The sequence below is a fragment of the Pectinophora gossypiella genome, chromosome 15, assembly GCF_024362695.1.
Source record: "Pectinophora gossypiella chromosome 15, ilPecGoss1.1, whole genome shotgun sequence".
In the NCBI taxonomy this organism is placed as follows: domain Eukaryota; kingdom Metazoa; phylum Arthropoda; class Insecta; order Lepidoptera; family Gelechiidae; genus Pectinophora; species Pectinophora gossypiella.
In genome coordinates, this window is record NC_065418.1 from 1903159 (window position 1) to 1924375 (window position 21217).

Genomic DNA, 21217 nt, shown 5'->3' on the forward strand with positions numbered 1-21217 from the left:
GTCAACGGAAGTCACGACAGGAGATGAAGAGACTCATTTCCGATCAATGTGGATCTGTATTGAAACTTCACAGTGAAATTACTGATAGAGTACATACATACATAGCAGTATCCAGAGTACCCCAGGGTCTGAAGAAACTAAATTCAACACTCCTGTAAGTGTTTTCCTCTGGTCGGTGTTTTGTATGGGCAAGTCTATTTTCCAGATTCAAAAATATCTCATTCAAAAATATTTGATTCAAGATCACTTCTTCTATCGTGTGGGTAGTGAGGTGAATTACCAACTTCATCAACCCTGGTGTCAGGGTTACTATTGAGCCGCCAAAGGCCCCTAATATGGCTCATGTAACGACTACTTACTTACAGCAGTAAGTAATTTCCTTACAGCAGTAATTTCCTGTCGGAAAATTCATGAAAATTTTCATGTTTTTTTTATTATTTTCAGTTCCATACTTTTGCGACGGAAAATACCACATGATATCAACTCAGAATCATGGTCTAAATCGTCCCTCAAAATGTATACACCCTATTCACATTCACCTAGCACATCAGAACTTGTCATTTGGAAGATAAAACAGGTATATATTTTCGCTCGCGAGTTAAAGGCGAACGATTTAAAAATAAGGCCCCGAAAGCCATCTATGTTACCACATGGACTTGAGGAAGCGTCACAAGCCACAAAGACTTGTCACTCGCGACCTCAAGTCGGCGCACTCGGCACGCGACTGCTCGTGACCTTGCTCCTCCACTAACGAGATGTCACTCACAGCCCTGTCTCCCCCTACTGGCAGGGAGGTACTCAGGGCATAGGGGGTCTGAAGTTCAGCACCCGAACACGGTTTACCTATATCGCCCTCGCATGGCACGCAATGCTCTCTGAGACTAATCACCAAATGCGGGCCACAATGAGTAATTTTGGACCTTAAAGTCGAGACGTTAGATGAGTTTATCTCCAAGCTCTCGACCAGGATATTCGCGCGAGCGGGAGAGTCAGATTCGTGCACCCACGGAACTTGACTCCTTACTACGCGCACCCCCTAACTGGAGACCTAATCCTTGCCAGCTAGTTCAGATGCAAGAGCTCGATGATGCCGTCCCAGCACTAGACTTTGGGGCCTTTGGCGGCTTAATAATAACCCTGACACCAGGGTTGATGAGATCGGTAATTCACCTCACAACCGACACGATAAAGAGAAGACTGGACTGACAAGCCGCCGGCTCAAGGCCAGCCATTAACTCAGATTCATGAGCTGAATCATCCCCCTCAGTATTGGATGCGGTGTCACTAACACCCAGTATTACTGACCCCCCTATATCCAGGATTCTGCCGCCTGCCCTGGACTCGCTCTGGCCTCAGATTGACCCTTTCAGCAGCTTTTAACGCTAAAACTCTTGAAAGGGGTTTAAATCTCCCCGCATAGCGGTTAGTTGTTAGGAAGTTAGTCGGTTTCAATGTGAACTGCCAGCTCATATTCGACAGTTAGTGGTGAAAGTTTTGGCGGTTCAATCGTCGAATAAAAAACGTTTTTAATGGTACGGAATCAAGTTGAACTAATGCACACAGAACCGGGAAACTACAAGTGAGTGGGGATGCCGAATTTAGTTTACAGTTTGGACAGTCCATACAAAAACGACGGTTTTTTTTACACAAGCCACTGTCTGACCTTCCAACCCGCGAAGGGAAAACCAGCTCAAAACAGGTTCCAAACAGGTCACATACCTCCGAAAATGCAATTCTCGGGAATGTGGGTTTCCCCACGATATTTTCCTTCACCGCTGAGCACGTGACAATCATTTATGATATAAAGAAACAAATTCGACAATCATTAGTTTAGGTCTGTGCTGGATTCGTACCTGCGTCCTCAAAGTGAGAGGCAAGCGTTCTACCAACAGGGTTACCACGGCTTCCCCTCCCTCACAGGCTCGCCTTACCGGCTTGCGACTCATCATCATCATCACCAGCCCATTAACGTCCCCACTGCTGGGGCACGGGCCTTCCCTACGGATGGATAGGGAGATCGGGCCTTAAACCACCACGCGGGCCCAGTGCGGATTGGTGGTTATTAACGACTGCTAATGCAGCCGGGACCAACGACTTAACGTGCCCTCCGAAGCACGGAGAAGCTCGAGATGAATACTTTTTTTTCTGTGGTCACCCATCCTATGACCGGCCTTTGCGAAAGTCGCTTAACTTCAACAATCGCAGACCGAGCGCGTTAACCGCTGCGCCACCGAGCTCCTCGAGCGGCTTGCGACTATTTAGACTAAATTAAGACCCAAAAGGGGTAAAGTAAATCTAAACCTTGGTTATCTTTTTAAATAAATAAGTACCTTATAACTAGTATAATTCTTTATTCTATGATTTCTTCTACAAATACCGCACCCCAACTCGCTAGTACCGCTTTCCCGTCTGTATGTACAGCAAGCCTCACTAGAAACGTATAAAGCAAAGAAATAATTAAGTACGAACCAACTGAAGTGTTGTTCGGTTTAAAAATAAATTCGTGAAAGAGGTCAATGACTTCTTTATGAATTATGGAATGTTTTGGGCGGCAAACGATCGTAGGTAGTATTAAAAAGTTTTTTTTTACGTGATTTATTGTTTTGCCGCAGATGGCATTAACCACTTGGCCGGACAAATGGGGAGCGCTGGAGGCTCTCACTCGGTAGTATTAAATAGAACCACCAGTTCAGTACCATAAGTGATTGACACCAGTCCAGTGGTTGTCCAGTGGTTTGAGCGTTGGGCTCACGATCCGGAGGTCCCGGGTTCAAATCCTGGTGGGGACATATTTATCACATAAATCACTTTGTGATCCCTAATTTGGTTAAGACATTACAGGCTGATCACCTGATTGTCAGAGTTGATGAGGTTGGTAATTCAAAGAAAGAAAGAAAGAAAGAAAGAAAGAAAGAAAGAAAGAAAGAAAGAAAGAAAGAAAGAAAGAAAGAAAGAAACATTTATTATTTAGGACACCACAGAATTCACCTCACAACCCACACGATAGAAGAAGACCTGATTGTCCGAACGTAAGATGATCCGTGCTTCGGAAGGCACGTTAATCCGTTGGTCCAGGACACTATTTACCGATGTAAGTTACATGAGCTATGTCACGGGCCTTTGGCGGCTCAATAATAACCCTGACACCAGGGTTGATGAGGTTGATAATCCACCTCACAACTCGCACGTAGATGAAGATCCTGTTTTTAAATATAGACAACATTTTACAATAGTCTCAATGCGCGGTAAGTATTAGAATGAAAGAAACGTCTATTATAAAGGGACACCATATACGTAGTATTTATTATTCCTTATTCGAACCCGTGACACTGCAATGTAAGTCACGCGCTCCCCGACCTGGGCTATCACGGATTAACACCTGAATTTACAATTTAACAAACTATGCATAAGGAATGTGTTTCATTTCGCAGTCCGTAGCGCGGCATTAAAACGCCCAATCCATTTGCAGACAATCTGGGCTACCCTGGCTAAATTAGCGTTGAATATTCATGACACTTATATTCGTATTGAAGTTCGGAAGGCTGTCGATAGGCGGATAACTATCTGTCCAATTGGAGATTGCCAATATTTACAACGATGAGGTTGAAGCTGTTTGGGCGTAATTGAGTGGGAATATACTTGCCGCCTTAGCAGCCTCCGTGGTCTAGTGGTTAGAGCGTTAGGCTCATGATCTGGAGGTCCGGGTTCGATTCCCGATGGGGATATTGTCGAAATCACTTTGTGAGACTGTCTTTTGTTTGGTAAGGACTTCTCAAGCTTGAATCACCTGATTGTCCGAAAAAGTAAGATGATTCCGTGCTTCGGAGGGCACGTTAAGCCGTTGGTCCCGGCTATTAGCCGTAAAAACACCTCCACCAACCCGCAGTGGAGCAGCGTGGTGGAGTATGCTCCATACCCCCTCCGGTTGATTGAGGGGAAGCCTGTGCCCAGCAGTGGGACGTATATAGGCTGTTTTAGTATGTCATGTATACCTTCTTGCGGCCTTAATACAAAATGAAGACTAAATAAATTACAGGGTGTTAGTGACATCATAACGAATACTGAGGGGGATGATTCAGACCACCATTCTGAGTTAATATCAAGTGGGATTTTCCGTCGCATAATTAATGATTTTGTTTTTAGTTTTTTTGAAATTATTTTCAATTCCATACTTTTGCGATGGAAACTTGATATTAACTCAGAATGATGAGCTGAATCATCCCCCTCAGTATTCGTTACGATGTCACTCACACCCAGTACAAGTATATACTTACATACAGATAGCCATACAAGTAGGTATGGGTGTTAGTGACACCGTAACAAATACTGAGGGGGATGTTTCAGACCATGATTCTTAGTTGACGTCAAGTGAAATTTCTTGTAGGAAAAGTCGTGTAAATTTTAGTATCTTTTTTATTATTTTCAGTTCCATAATTTTGCGACGGAAAATTCCACTTAATATCAACTCAGAATCATGGTCTGAATCATCCTTCAAGTTTTCGTTACGATGTCACTTACACGCTGTATCAGTTGAAAAACTAAAACCTGACTACAGAAATAACTCGCTCTAAAAAGTATGAAACAAGAAAATATTTCCATGAAATTCATCCGATACGATACTGGCACGCATGGTACGGCTGCTTACCACGGTAAGCAAACTTTTTATTAACTATATATTAATATTACGTACAAGAAAACTAGGTATGCTCAATCTTATGACAAGCCGCCATTGCTATTATTAGGAAGAGGTGTGCATCGCTATTGAGGCGCTTACGTTCCAGCTCAAACGGCATTCTGAGCGTGTTGACTGATAGGTGGGACTCCCCACTGCTGGGCCACTGGATGCGCTTACATACTGAAGTGGACTTGCAGATACCGGTGACCAGGCGGTGGGAGCCTGCTTATTAGTAATGTGTTGTGTTAATGTGTACGTTTTCTTGTTGTTTATAATTGTCGAGCCGTGTCGTGTGTAAATGTTATTTTATTTTTATCGTTCTATTACTAACACTAGATTAAGTTGTTTATTGCTTGTTACTAACCACTATGGAACATGTCCGAAATAAACTCTTTTTTTTTTATTTATTTATTGCAGGCGTAAGTGGTACCATTCAATTGGTATCTCCAACATTCTAAGGACGTAAACTTTATTATTGAAAATTAAGTGAATTACTGACTAATGTATTTAATTACTATTATTTGTCACATATACAAAAAAATATAAAAATCATTAAAACTGTACGTATTTTTTTTTTACTAAAGCTACAAAATTTCCTTGTAAAATAAATTAAAAACATTGGACGTGGGTAATTTATTTTTTACGAAATGGCAACGCAAGGTCGGATGACGTCAGCTGCTTTCAGTTTTGAACATATCTAGTCTTCTTATACCGTGCATATTGTAGCCCTCAACCAACAATCGTTCAATAACCGAAATAATTTGGTTTACGCTGACAATCGATCAGCTTCATTGTGTAGCCTCGCTGTCATCGGAAATACAGCATTAAGGCTCGATTAGGGTCAACCATGCGATGACAAGCAAGACCTTTAGAGAAATATTATATACAGAAGATAGTTTCTTAAGGTCTGAACCGATTGCGAGTGTCTAAGTTTCGTTTAGAATTTCGGATAGATAATTACGCTATTTTGAAACAATAACCACCTTACAAATAAAAAATAAACCAGGGATAAACGTGGGTTTAAGTATTTGACAGCCAAGCAAAGTTCATTCGACATACATACATACATAAACTCACGCCCGTAATCCCTAATGGGGTGGGCAGAGCCACAAGTAATCAAAGACAACTTGCAGCCACTGTTGATACGAAGTCCAAAGATGGATATGATGAACCTTATGGTGATAAGGGATCAGCCTATCGCCCATAACATTAGTCCATCATGTTAGAGGACACAATCCCTCTGTCGGTTTTTACGACATGCCCGGGAAGAGAAGCAGCTGAACGTGTTCTATGTTTTTTATATGCTCCCAGAACAGCATAGAAGCAAAAGTTCATTCGAATTGTATGATAATTGGATTCAATTTTGCTTGGCTGTCATATACTTAAACCCACGTTCATCCCTGGTTTATGAGTCCACGCCTCGTATTGCTTAGACGTTATGACTGACTCGGACACCGACCCCGCCGACGTGGTCGAAGATTTCATTTTGCGCTTATCGCTATCAGCCGACTAGGTAACCTTCTCAGACGACGCCCAAAACCGAGGTTTGCGCCCAACTGGGCACCCTCAGACCTGTCGTCTTAAATTTTGTACCGGGTGAGATCCGTCAGCACTCCCTATTTGTCCGGCCAAGTAGTTAATGTAATCTACGTCACGTCAAAAAACGAAAAGATGCTACATCCTAGTGTGTTTATAAAATAGAGCTTTATAGGTGACCTAGTGACATTTGAATAGCGACAAATCATTAAATCACAGAAGAAAAACGATCTTGACTTCCTGAGCTCTGGGTACAAATTACCTCCGGCGCAGAGCAATTGCCGACATAGATCCCTGATAGGGTATCTACTATCTATTCTCTTTCCGCGTGTCAAATTGACAGTAAGATTCATCAATTTCATTTAAAAACGATTAATGAACGGAGAATAAAGGTCAGTGAGGTTTCGAATTTGCGCAGTATAAAATTCAAGATGTCTTTTTGGCGGGAACGGGAACGGGATGGTTGCTTTCTTCATTGAATAATCTAAATAATTTATACGAAGTGGTGTTTTGTGGTTAATGATCGCATTAAGTTAGTCGGAAAACATTCGCGATAGTGTTATTATATCGGAATATTCAATAAACAAAGTGTACCTACCTATCTATTTTCGCTTCGTGCTAACAAGCCGCTTTATAACTCGAAAGTTTATGCGGATTTTTGAGTTATTTCGTTTGGGGTTCGGAGTAGGAGTCTGCTTCGAGGGTGGGGGCTTAGGTTTCATCATTCATCGTCATCACCTTTTATCATTTCATTAATCCATAAGACACGGCTGTATGTGCACAGTTCCTTTGCCTTGCCCTTCGGGGAAAGCCGAAAAGAAATTCAAGATCCAAAATTTACATAAGTATTTATTTAACGCGGCCAGTGTAATATTAGAAAATTACAATAAAATTTGCACTAATAATTAAAAATTAGAATTATTAATTAGGAAAGGTCGCCACACACATAACAATACAATGACGTCAAGACAAAAAAAACAATTACAAAAAAAAATATAAGAAAATTGTATCCTCATGATTGTGTTGGAGTCCTAGTTCGGCTTTGAAATAGACTACTCTGGGCGCCATCCCACTCGCGTCAGACAGAGTACTGCGGGGCGGAAGGCAAGAGGGAAACTGCCCTATTTTTACCTAAAAAAGTAGCATGGAGAATGCTACACCGACAAGAGCATGGCTACCTAAACCTACGACGACGACCGTGGTCCAGTGGTTGAGCGTTGGGCTCACGATCCGGAGGTCCCGGGTTCGAATCCCGGTGGGGACAAATCACAAAAATCACTTTGTGGTCCCTAGTTTGGTTAGGACATTACTGGCTGATCACCAGATTGTCCGAAAGTAAGATAATCCGTGCTTCGGAAGGCACGTTAAGCCGTTGGTCTCGGTTACTACTTACTGATGTAAGTAAGAAGTCGTTACATGAGCCATGTCAGGGGCCTCTGGCGGCTCAATAGTAACCCTGACACCAGGTTTGATGAGGTTGGTACTCCTCACTTCCGCATATAACAGAATTATAATAAGCCGAGCAAATAACGGACGGCATATAGCTGGAAATAGCATAACATACAACATTGAATGCTGAAGCTTCATAAAACACGTGTTATGTCCCAAAGGCTCTGTTTATGCATGGCTAATTCGCTCGCTCATACTACGGCCATCAATAATAAAAGTACCCTCGAATATACTCCTTTGTGAATCATGCTACGTTTGGGTTTTATTTTTTTTAGACTGGAAGTAGGCACTGGGAAATGTTTATGGTGCCAGGGATCTTAATAAAGATATCAATGAATGATAGACATAGGGTGGTATTAATAAACTAATCTCAGCTTCGAGACTGCCCTCAAGATCATGTCAATATTGTTGTAGGACCTCAGAAATAACACCCAATCTCCAATGTATGAACGATGTTTATTCGATTTCAGTACGATACAATCAATACAGGTAGGCAGTCCGTCAAACATCGACCGTTCCGGCCAAACGTCACCCAACGAATGCCCCGCTGTCAACGACGACCCTCACAATTTTCATAACGCTCTTTTATTTTTTTAAATATTAATATGTTTCTACCCGCGATTTACTAGTGAGGGCGCTAATGCTAACAGTCGGCCATTCTGTTATGGGGATGTCCACACTCCCCAAATTAAGCTCGGCCATTCTATACTAAGTATGACCTCATACTTTTTAATGTATAAATTAAAAATATCGAAACAAAATAAGTACTTATTCAAGAGAATATAAACATAATCATCAATATTCATAAGACAATACATTTTTCAAGTAATTACCTAAGTATATAAAATTATGTTCTGTAAAATCATACACAAGAATAAAATAAAAATTAAAAAAAAGTTAAATAATAATTTCTCGATTTAATACATTTGTGATACTTCAAGTTAAACTTTCTTATGAAGTAAATCAATTAAGTATAAGTATATTAATTTCAACATCTGTCCTTTTCTTCTTTTTTTTTGGACACAATTATACTGACAATTTTAAAATAGATAGACTAGTACGCGCAGTAGCATTAAACTCATATTTCATTGACGAGATCCAGCCATCCGAAGGCCGCTTTTAAGGTCCAATCAACTTTTGTTCCGGTTTGACCATCCGAAAGCCATTCTTCATCAGCAGTAATCGTCTAGCCATCCGAAAGCCACGATTTACTCTTCTTTTATCACATTTTAATCAACATAATGTACCAAATATCTGCACCAATCGTCATGTGCCGTCTTAATCATCATCATCCGGGGCTCGCCGACTTCCCGGACAATCTCACATTGAATCTAGTCTGTAAAGGTTAGGGATAGGGTTAGGGTTTACTATAATTTATGCAAAAGATATCTCTCAAATTATTGTTAATATTTATAAATAGGGATTCATTGTTCATCTTTCGAATCTGAGCTACTACTATCCTCAGAGTCTTCGCTAACAACCGGTGAGCTGGTTATAGTGATCCATGGTTTTAATTGATCCGCTGAGTAGGTGTTTTTATAACGTCTCTGTGAATGACCCTGAATGCTAGATATTTCGTATCTATCATTACCTAACACGCCGGACACTTTATACGGCCCTCGAAACTTGGGTGCTAGTTTTTTACTTTTACCCTTATCGGGGTTGTGGTTCGGTATCATCACCAAGTCTCCTTCTTTAAAAAGTCTAGTTGGGCTTCTAGTCTTATCGAAATTTTCTTTCATTTTTGCTTGCCTCTCTTTTATTTTTTCTTGAACCGCGTTTCTTAATGCTTCCCTTTCAGAATCTAATATCTGTTCTTCTGTTTCAAGACCAGCTCTTACAATACCTTCTGATTGACAGGTTGTCCTTTGTCCGAATACAATTTGGGCTGGGGTTTTCCCTGTGCCCCTATTCACAGTGTTATTTAGACTCCACTGTAATTTAGCTACATTTAGATCCCAATCCTTTTCATCGAGCCCGTGGTTCATCGCCGAGAGTGAGTTTAATATCGTTCGATTGTAGCGCTCGATTTGTCCATTTGCTCTTGGTGTGGCAACAGCGTTTAGAACATGTTTCGCTCCAATCGAACTGATAAATCCTTTAAACTCGCTTGACGTAAAGCTCGTCCCCTGGTCAGATATAATTATTTTTGGGCTTCCAAATGTAGCAAATACATCCTCTAACACTTTTATTGTCGTTTTAGATTTAGTATTTCTGACCGCTTTTACAAATATGAACTTACTGAATCCATCAATAATTCCTAAAATATAAGTATTTCCTCTTTTACTCTTTATGAAAGGACCCAAATGATCCATATGGATCGTATGAAAAATGGCATTAACTTTGGGGATCGGATGTAAGTATCCTGACTTTTTCCCTGACATTTCTTTACTATAAGCACAATTTATACATGCCTGGACATATTTTTTAATAAAGCGGTTCATCTTGGGGAACCAATAGTCTGCTTTTATTTTCTCCAAAGTCTTATCGGTCGAAAAATGACCCGCTTCATCATGATTGAGCTGACATATTCTCCACCGTGCAGAATTCGGGACTACCCACTTAAATTTTGACCCAACCCGTCGATATATTTTGTCGTCACGAATAACATAGTTATTCGAAATGTCCTTGAGGTCTTCTTCACTGGTCTCCAAAACGGTTTTAATGTGTCTTATTCGAGGGTCAGTCATCTGAACTGTGTGCAGCCAATCCGCAGTAGTAATATTTAAAACCTCAATTTCTTCTAACGAGCTAGGTGGTGATACTGGGTTTCGACTCAACGCGTCGACATGCTGCATGCTGTGGCTCGGTCTGTACTCGATGGTGAAGTTGTACTCCTGCAGCATTAACCACCACCTAGCTATCTTTGGAATGAGATCTCGTTTTGTTAAAGTACTGCGGAGGGCATTGCAATCAGTGATGACTTTAAATTCAAGGCCGATTAGATACACCCTAAATTTCTTTAATGTAAGTACCACTGCAATGGTTTCTAATTCATAGGAGTGCCACAGTGCCTCCTCTTGAGTCGTCTGGCGACTAAAATAAGCAACCGGCCTAAAGGGTGTTTCTTCATTAGGTCGTTGTAATAGAACTCCACCTAGCCCCAGTTTACTTGCGTCACAGTGAACTTCCGTTATGAACGTCGGGTCAAACAATGCTAAAATCGGTCGCGAGACTAGTCTTGATTTTATATTTTGGAAAGCCGTTTCCTGTTCATCACGCCATTGCCACGGAACATTAGTCTTAGTAAGGTTTGTTAAAGGTCTAACAATTAGCGAGAAATTTTGAACGAAGCGCCTAAAATAACTAGCTAGACCAACAAACTGCCGTACTTGATGTACATTTGTTGGTCTTGGAAATTCGGAAACAGCCTGTATTTTCCTGTCTCCTGGCTTCAAACCGCATTCTGATATTTCATATCCGAGATAGTTAATTTGAGACTGTAGAAAGCAACATTTATTAATGTTAAGTGTCAAATTCGCTTCCCTCAACAACTCTAAAATAGCCTTAAGCTTATCAAATGCTTCTTCGATGGTGCTAGCAGCGGACAGCAGGTCATCTAAATAGGGAATCGCTAATTCGAACCGTTTAGCCCCAAGCGCTTTGTTAATCATACTCTGAAATACTGCGGGGGCATTAACAAGTCCGAATGGCATCCGAGTGTACTCATAGTGGCCGTCAGGTGTCACAAAAGCTGTCAGGTGACGTGATTCCTCGGCCACTGGTATCTGATGGTACCCGGATGCCAAATCTAAGCTTGTAAAATACGATTTACCACTTAAACGATCAAGTTGGTCGTCAATTACGGGCATAGGATAACTATCCTTAACGGTTTTCTTATTTAAGGCCCTATAATCAACACACAGCCTGTAATCATTATTTTTCTTACGAACCAACACTATAGGGCTAGCGTACGCAGATTGTGATTCCTGTATTATCCCGTTAGCCAGTAACTCTCCAACCATCTCTCTCACTTTAGCGCGCTCACTAAATGGGAGACGATAGGGTCTGTAGGTGACGGGACTATTGTCATTTAGGTGAAGCGTCATTTGCGAAATAGAGGTTGAGCCAAGTTCTCTCATATTAAAAGCAAAGCAGTCTCTAAAGCTATTCAATAGTTCCAGTAAACGGGCCTTATCACTGTCTGCAACTCTAGGGCCAATATTTAGCATGTCTAGTGTTATGGGTTCTTTAGCAATATCTGTTGATACATTATGTGCCTGGTTGCTGATATTAGTTATGTTCACTTCCAAGTTTTTCCTTTCTGAATGAATATTTACACTTTTACTCATTTTGATCGCCCGGCCCAATAATTTTAACCTGGGTAATTTACTTGATTGTTGGGATAAACTTAAAATTATACATCGACCCTTACCATTTTTAAAACTATATATGCCTTGCAAAATAATATATTCGTTATCGGGTTGTAAACATGCATTACCAGGTATAAATAATACACCGGTATAATCGGTACCCGTGTGTACCTCTATATCTTTTGACCCGTTTAGTGAAACGTCCTCACTATTTAAAATGTTTATCTTTTCTACCTCCGAATTATCACAATACAAAATAAGGTCTTTACTAGTTTTATGGACTACTACAGTTGGCAACTCTGTTAAGGATTGACCGATAAGGACATCTGTCTTTAATAGGTCATTGGGTACAACGAAAGCATCTACATCAGCCACGACTGCATCTACTTTGATGGTGACGTTAACCTTACCGATTGGGACAATACTACTAAACGCGAAACCTTTAATGATAGGAAGCCCCGTTTTATCCATAAGCAATTGCAAGCTATTCGCTATACTTTCCCGGATTAGAGTACATTGACTGCCGAAATCTAAATATGCTGAACACGTTACATCATCGACTGCGATTGACTTAAAGTACTTACTATTTAATTGTTCGGTTGTAGATATTTGTAATACGTTAGTTTCCGGTTTGTTATCCATTTTTGTGTTGTGTGGTTGCTGACCATTGTTATTGCGATTTGCATAGCAGTTCTGTGTCTCGTGACCTAAACGCTGACATTTGTCACACCTTTTTAGAGGTTTTGTACATTTTCTTGCTGTATGTCCAGGTTCGGAACAATTAAAGCACTGTACAACGTATCTGGGCTTGTCTCTCGCTGTTGAATCAGTTCGTATTGGGTTCCCTCTACTATATGGCTCTGCCTTTGAAATGTGTACTTCTCGTCGTGGCATTATATTGTTCCTTTTTGAAATGCGCCTTAAGTATTTAAGTAACTGCGAAGGTCTTTTGAAATTACAGCCTTGAGCGTTAAGACGAACGCCGTTGTCAAAAATCCCGCTGACAATGCAGTCGACTGCGTTTCTGCCCGTGAGTCCACACATCTTCACTAATGTGGCTTTATTATGAAAGTATTCCTCAAGCGTTTCCTCTCGTTTACTCCTCCTGCTAAGCATTTCTGTGAGGCGATCGGCATAATTTCTGTCATCGGGGAAATTTTTAATAATTTTCTTTTGCCATTGTTTCCAGCTTAGATCGACACAACTTCTGCTTTGGTACCATTTCTTTGCGTGCCCGGATAGCTTTGGTATAGCATAATAAATAATTTGCTTCTCGTTCCATCCATATATTCGTGCAGTATCATTGACCTTGCGAATCCAGTTCACGGCTGTCTGGGAATGAGCGTCCGGGTCAAACTCGGGTATGACATTATGCGCTCCTTCGAAATGGTTTCCCGTTTGACTCATTACTTTCAGGAACTTTCGAAAAAGGTTTTTATCTGATCCGCTTTGTGATCGGGTGTGCAGACGTCTCCTCTTTTCCTTCAAATGTGACGTCCGGACCCTAGACCGCGGTCGTCTCCTCTTCCCTGATAAGTTCGACGACGAATCGGAATTATCACTAGACGATGATGAGTCTGTCGAACTATAATAGCGACGACGACGATCACGGCGTTGACTGCGCGTCCGATTTCTGCGCCTATATCTGTTGCGTCCATCAGACGTACTCGTCTCTGAGCTCGTGTCGCCTGTCCAACGCGTTCCACTGCGAGATCTTTCTCGGTACGTGTCACGCCGGGGTTGTCGTCGTTTCGATCTTGTCATCGATCTTCTTCTTCGGCGAAATCCGGACTCGCGATTAAGGTCCCTTGCCGGTCTAGTGCCTTCACGCCTTTCTAGAGGGGGTGTATAGTGGGACTTTTCGCTTGCAGACATTTTGAAAGTGGTTTAAGGCAAAGACTATAGTTAAACAGAGACAATAATGCCGTAAATTCAACGTTACGTCGGATCGAAACAGGATTCAAAGTTTTTTTTTTTTTTTTTTTTTGTGCGTAGGTTTTATTTAAAATTTGTGATAATTAGTCAAGAAGAAAAAAAATTAGTAGGGAAGAAAACAGAAAAAAAAAACAACACTATTAGTCAATTAATAAAGAAATAAACTCCTTTTCAGAACAACGTTAAATTCATGACTGTAGGGACTAAGTAATTATAATAATAAAACGATATACAAATAGCAATAATAATAACAATTCATTGTCACCAACCTCAGTGATTTGACAAAATCCATAACTTTGTAAAATGTGCATAATTTATATATTTGAAAGCAAAGAAAAAGTTGTGTAGATAGATATAGTCATTTTTAGGTAAATAATAATATACCTATACACCCGTCTTCGGCTTCGGCGATGCTTTTCGCCCTTATCGAAAATATTTTTAAATCTATCTATTTAATTTGTTCAGATTATACAAACAACATTCTATTTTACAACGTAAGTACTTAATAATGCCTTAATAAGTACGCATTAATTGTGTATTTTAAACAACACTTACCCATTATTAATTAAGTAACCCTTCTTATTAGATTCGCAAGCCAACAGAACTGTATGATTTAAAATATAACATATTAGATACAAAGTCCCTTCCGAAACGTATTGAGTGTCATAATCGTCGCACAGTAATTTAATTGATACTAAACCTTTTATATGTACCTGTTTTGAGTATTTGTCTAACCACCGAAATCAGTGACAAACTGGATACTACGTCACTATTTCCGCAAATATAATACCAACTATCATTACTCGTAAGAAAACCTACTTGTTATGAGATTTACCTAAAGATGTTCTACTACATAGAATATGGACGTAGTGTAGATCACACATACGACTAATTGATACCTACCCCACGTCCATGATACTGTTGTTGTTGTGATAGAATCAATAAGTACCTACTGATAGGATTTTATTCTTTATAAAATGGCACGTCGTCTATTTAACTCTCAACAAAACAAATAAAACAAACTTACATACCTGTAATTGTTCTCTGACGTTCTTACCACTTCTGATTGTTGTAGGACCTCAGAAATAACACCCAATCTCCAATGTATGAACGATGTTTATTCGATTTCAGTACGATACAATCAATACAGGTAGGCAGTCCGTCAAACATCGACCGTTCCGGCCAAACGTCACCCAACGAATGCCCCGCTGTCAACGACGACCCTCACAATTTTCATAACGCTCTTTTATTTTTTTAAATATTAATATGTTTCTACCCGCGATTTACTAGTGAGGGCGCTAATGCTAACAATATGACAGTTCTCATATAAAAACAGAGATTTGAGCATCACCTTGAGGGCAGTCTCAGCTGAGATTCGTTTATGAATACCACCCATAATAAGTTATCAGGTGTTAAACGATCAACATCTGCCGACAACACTTTATAAACACTTTATTTATTTTTATTTTTTTATTTTACAACCTCCCGTCGCCAAAACGCCATTCGAAGATTACCTTACATAACTCATAACATATTATAGAACGGCAAGTCTCCGCTCTCACTAGCGGCTGAGCTAGATTTAGGTCTTCTTCTATCGTGTGGGTAGTGACGTGGAATACCAACCCCATCAACCCTGGTGTCAGGGTTTTATTGAGCCGCCAATGGCCCCTGACATGGCTAGTGTAACGACTAGTAACTTACATCAGTAAGTAGTAACCGGGACCAACGGCTTAACGTGCCATCCGAAGCAAGGATTACCTTACTTTCGGACAATCAGGTGATCAGCCCAGGTCCTAACCAAAGTAGGGATCACAAAATTATTTTTGTGATATGTCCCCACCGGGATTTGAACCCGGGACCTCCGGATCGTGAGACCAACGCTCAATCCACTGGACCACGGAGGCCGACTGCCCGAGTTGCAAGAACACTGGAATACTCCACTCACCTTGCCATCACTCTTCCAGTATATGAAGAAGCCATACTCATCGACCTTGAACGTGCAGTTCTGCTCCAACTCGGTATTGTCCTTTTCTTCCGTCCATCGGTCGAACACTCCACCCTGGAAACAGACATCAATTAGAAACATTATACAGTTTATCTGGAAAAGTCACTGTGGTCCTGAAAAGTCACTGTGATTCTGTGGTACACCGGTTTGCTTCTGGTACGAACCGCGGCATTGGACTTGTACCAATGAGTTATTAATTTATCATAAGTGAGGAGCTCGGTGGCGCAGCGGTAAACGCGCTCGGTCTGCGATTGTTGAAGTTAAGCAACTTTCGCAAGGACCGGTCATAGGATGGGTGACCACAAAAAAAAAGTTTTCATCTCGAGCTCCTCCGTGCTTCGGAAGGCACGTTAAGCCGTTGGCAAGAAAACCGTCACCACATATTGGGCCTTCTAGGATCTGACAGGAGGCAGCAGTAACTGTCAGTACTATTCACAGGTGGAGGACAGGAGTCCTAGTACGGCTTTGAAATACACTACTCTGGGGCCTTCCCACTCGCGTCAGAGTACTGCGGGGTGGAAGACAAGAGGGAAACCACTGCCCTATTTTCCGTAAAACGTGGCATGGAGAATGCTACACCAACAAGAGCGTGGCTTTTAAATTAGTGATGATGAAGGAAGACGACGTTACCTTGAGAAGTAGCTCAGGAACAGGGATCTGCCAGTTGAACTCAAACTTCTTGGTCATTTTGACTCCGCTCTAGATCAAAGCTGCAGGCGTTCACTGGCACGACATGGTTCACCGCCTGCGGGGCAATAATTAGATTCGATTAGACTAAAATCGTTTATTTCATATTGTATGGAATTCTATAGTCTCTGCTTACCCCGGTGGGAAATAGGCGTGAGTTTATGTATGTATGTATGTTCATATTGTAGCGCGCGGATCTTCAAAATCCCCTCCACCGCACACTTCACCCCCTGAGGTCAATCAGGGGGGTTAAAATGGCCACATCGAAGCAATTCATCTAAGAAAGCAATATTGCTCTTTGACATTTGTTTGCATTGCGCACTTAATTTCATATGCGCAAATGTCAAATTGCAATATTGCTTTCTTAGATGAATTGCTTTGATGTGGCCATTTTAACTGATTTGACTAGTTGGAAACTACCCTATTACAATAATGTGCGGGAGTGACCTCAGGGGGAGAAGTGCGGCGGAGGGGATTTTGAAGAGATTTGTTACTTTTTACACCAAAACACGAAATTATACTAAGGAATTTGTAAAGCAAACCCCCGGTGGGAAATAGGCGTGAGTTTACAAGCCCTCCTACAACTATAAATTTAATTCTGCTGGCCAGTTATTCTGTGCGCCATGTGGCCGAATCTTCAAATCGAAGTTCGGTTTTGCTAGTCATATTAGAGCCTATCATAACATCGACCTGGGATAGACATTTAGGAGTCGCCGTCGCCGGACACGGCTTGGATGAGGATGATGATGATGATGTATGTAATTTGTAAAGCAACGTGACGTCATATAAAAACGTGACAAAATATCGCACTTATTATTACATTTTTCTTTATTAAAATTCATAAATAAGTAAAATAGAAAAAAGAAAACGTTTTTTGTTTTTATTTAGTAATCTTTCATAATTTATCTTTGACCTAGGAAACTACTTGGATGGAATTACAAATATTTTTTTATAAGATTTTTTAATAATTTTATGATTCTATATTAGTACTTATGAATTGTAACCTATAAATTAAATTAATTTACATATTTCGCCTGCGCCTAGTCCAGTACTGAGACTTACTAAAATTATTATTTTAAATTGAATGCTTAATTAGTAATTAGATAATACAAGCACATTTACAAATTTCACTAACACAGTAGACCATTACAGCTATACTATGGGTCATTTCGTCGCCTATTACACACATAGAAGGACGTACATTGACAAAATTGGGGTGTCCTTAGAAAAGGTTCAGTACGATCTACTCTGAACCGGCGTGCGTGTATGAAACGATTGATAAATGTGGAGGAAGCAAGAGAAGTGTGTCAGGATCGAAGTAAAATTCTATAGTCTCTGCTTGCCCCAGTGGGAAATAAACGTGTGTTTATCTATGTACATGTCGTGGCCATATCATAGAATTGATCATTTCATGAAATGATCGACCATTTCATGAAATGGTCGTATTTCATGAAATAGAACAACATTCGTTGGCCACATCATGATGTGGTTTGGCCAGATCAATGAACATGTCGTGGCCAGATCATAGAATTGACCATTTCATGAAATGATCGACCATTTCATGAAATGGTCGTATTTCATGAAATGGCCAACTTCAACTGACCATATCGTTTAAACGTCAACGTTTAATGATATTTCCATCCACGTTTGGCCATATCATTAATGTAGGGTGTCCATGATAAGTGGTGTAATAAAAACGCGAAATAAGGTAGGAAATAATGTATTACTCTAGTACAAAGTACAAAAATGTTTAAAAGTCAATTAAAAATTCAAAAGTCATTTTCGATTAACGGAGTGTTGATGTAGTTGACATATACGCCGTAACTGCATCTCGCTTTGAAGTCGTCGTCATATTTTTTGACACTATTTCATGCCATTGGTCATCATTCAGTATACTTTTCGTGTGTAAGATAAACATACTGGCGGCGTAGGGGTGGCCCAAGGGCCACCCCCGCCGCACCCTAACCTACTGTTATGCCTTGTAAAAATTATAAAAAAAAGGATTATGATAATTTAAATTATGACAAAAACATTTATGCGTTTTAATAGAATCCTGTTTCAAGTAGTTAATGCCATCTGCAGCATATCTACAATAAGTCACGTCAAAAAAAGAAACTTTACGGACAGTAGGATCGTCTATATTTTTCTTTTTTAAAATTAATATCTCTTCATTCGCAGTTTTAATTATATCATATTTTGAAATCCAATAATAGTCCATTGATTTACGTAGCGTGGTCACTCGACCTTCATTATTTGCCATATAACCTAAAAATAAAAATAAAGTTGCTGTCTACTGTTAATACGAGTTTTTCTTTTCACCTTAGTGTCAAAACATTGCTTCAATGCACTTTTATCTTGTATTTGCTCATTATTATTCGTATTATTCGCGTTCACACAAGAATAATTATTGTCCGCCGCCATTATGCAAAACATAAACAAAGCGACACCAGCGCCACTACCGGTGGATAATGTTACTATTTTACGATATGATCGCTAACGTTTGGCCATATCATGAAGTAATCATGCATTTAGTTGGTCATATCGTTAAACGTTTTGTGTTCATTGATCTGGCCAAACCACATCATGATGTGGCCAACGAATGTTGTTCTATTTCATGAAATACGACCATTTCATGAAATGGTCGATCATTTCATGAAATGATCAATTCTATGATATGGCCACGATATACATATTACGTTAACAGAAAGCTCGGTGAGGCGTGGACACTCAGTTCTTTATGTATACCTATTTAGTAACAAATTGCATTGAATTAACAATCTATATGCACGTGTACTTTCTGAGGAAATTGAAGCGGGAAAATGTGAGGATAAATAATGATTTTGTTGCCTTGTTCAATTATGTCATGGGAATCTTATAGCCTTAGCAGATAATAACAAGAGAACAATGAGATTAGTCAAGGGATATTCTCAATACATATTTTATATTTAGGTAAGGTCATATTTACCAAAATGTATATAGATACTTTAGAACCATAATGCTTTAAGTTATTTTGACAAATCAGTCATTTATTCAACGTAATTATCACGGGTAAACTTGTTGAAGGATTTATCAGTTTTTAATCTACGCAATTATGCAGTTACAGCTGAGAAGATATTTCAAATTAGTGTAGGTATACATTATAAGTGAGACGTACATTGACCAAATTGGAGATGTCCTTGCAAAAGGTTCAGTACGATCTACTCTGAACCGGCGTGCGTCTGAAACGATTGATGAATGTGATCCGTGCTTTAGATGGCACGTTAAGCCGTTGGTCCCGGCTACTACTTCCTGATGTAAGTAGTCATAACATGAGTCATGTCAGGGGCCTTTGGCGGCTCAATAATAACCCTGACACTGACAAGTAATTCTTTCATTACAAGTTATTTAATAGTTCTCCGTGCTTCGGAAAACACGTTACGCCCTTGGTGTAAATTTATTATCAGTGAAATTCAAAGCATCATCTAGTTTTGTACGGTAAAAAAGACTAGAGATGCCACGAACATTCGAATAATATTCGGTATTCGACCTATTCGGCCACTTTTTCTGGTATTCTTACGCCTCTAAGGGTCATCATTTATACCCAAAAACAAATATTAAAGATTCATATGTCTATTATCCATGAAAGTACATTTATCACTACGAATAAATAATATATTTATTCGAATAAATAATAAATTATAATAAATAAATTATTATAAATTAATTATTTAACAATAAATTATTATTCGTATAAATATATTATTTATTCGTAGATTTATCACGAATTTTAGCTGGACAGTACTGTCAAAATTTATTTACACTCAACAGTGCTGCCACCTGCATTTGAGCTTCCAGTTTTTATCTTTAAATAATTGTATCATTTTTGTTAAAAAGAAAAAGCGTCAAGTCAATCACCCCGCTCTCACAAAACCACTTTATCTTGTAATGTAAAACAAAGAGGATTCTTCATTCCATTTATTACTGAACCTTCGCTTAGAGCCAGGGCCGTAGTCAGGCAGCGGCCGGGACCCCGCGGTCTTATCTTCCCCTGAACTTTGCAGTTGATGCAAATCCAATGTTATATTATGCATTCGAAAGCGCAATATTTAGAATATATACGAATACGGAAGACTCGACACAAGCCCTACAACTATACGTTTAATTCTGCTCGCCAGTTATTCTGTGCGCCATGTGGCCGAACCTTCAAATCGAAGTTCGGTTTTGCTAGCCACATTAGAGCCTATCATAACATCGACCTGGGATAGACATTTAGGAGTCGCCGTCGCCGGACACGGCTTGGATGATATGATGATGATGATTTAGAATAACATTCCTTTTGATATCAACTCAGAATCATGGTCTGAATCATCTCTCAAAGTTTTCGTTACGATGTCACTCAGATATGTGCAATATATTCAATAAAATCATATTTGACAAGACATAAAATCATAAGCAAAAACATAAATATACCACAGGTCTCCCCCTTAAATCTTGTAATTATCTATTATTGGTCTCTTGTTACTGAGGTCTGCAGCATCTGGTCGACGTGCCTCTTGCAGGTCTCGCCATCATCCGTTCTCAGATAATGCACCGGCCCCAGTACTCTCACAACCTCGCCAAATTTCCATCTTTGGGACA

General features: G+C 39.9%; 1 protein-coding gene across 2 annotated transcripts in view; it reads right to left on the reverse strand.

Moving 5' to 3' along the window:
• LOC126373075 (1-phosphatidylinositol 4,5-bisphosphate phosphodiesterase) overlaps nt 1–21217 on the reverse strand; it is a 96567-nt gene that overhangs the window by 39928 nt on the left and 35422 nt on the right. For both annotated transcript variants that reach the window (XM_050019054.1, XM_050019055.1), the window contains exons 2-3: nt 16544–16658; nt 15854–15967 (exon numbers count right to left, since the gene is read on the reverse strand). In XM_050019054.1, coding sequence (XP_049875011.1) covers nt 15854–15967; nt 16544–16600 — 171 coding nt within the window. In that variant the 5' untranslated portion in view covers nt 16601–16658. The remainder of the gene's footprint in view (nt 1–15853; nt 15968–16543; nt 16659–21217) is intronic.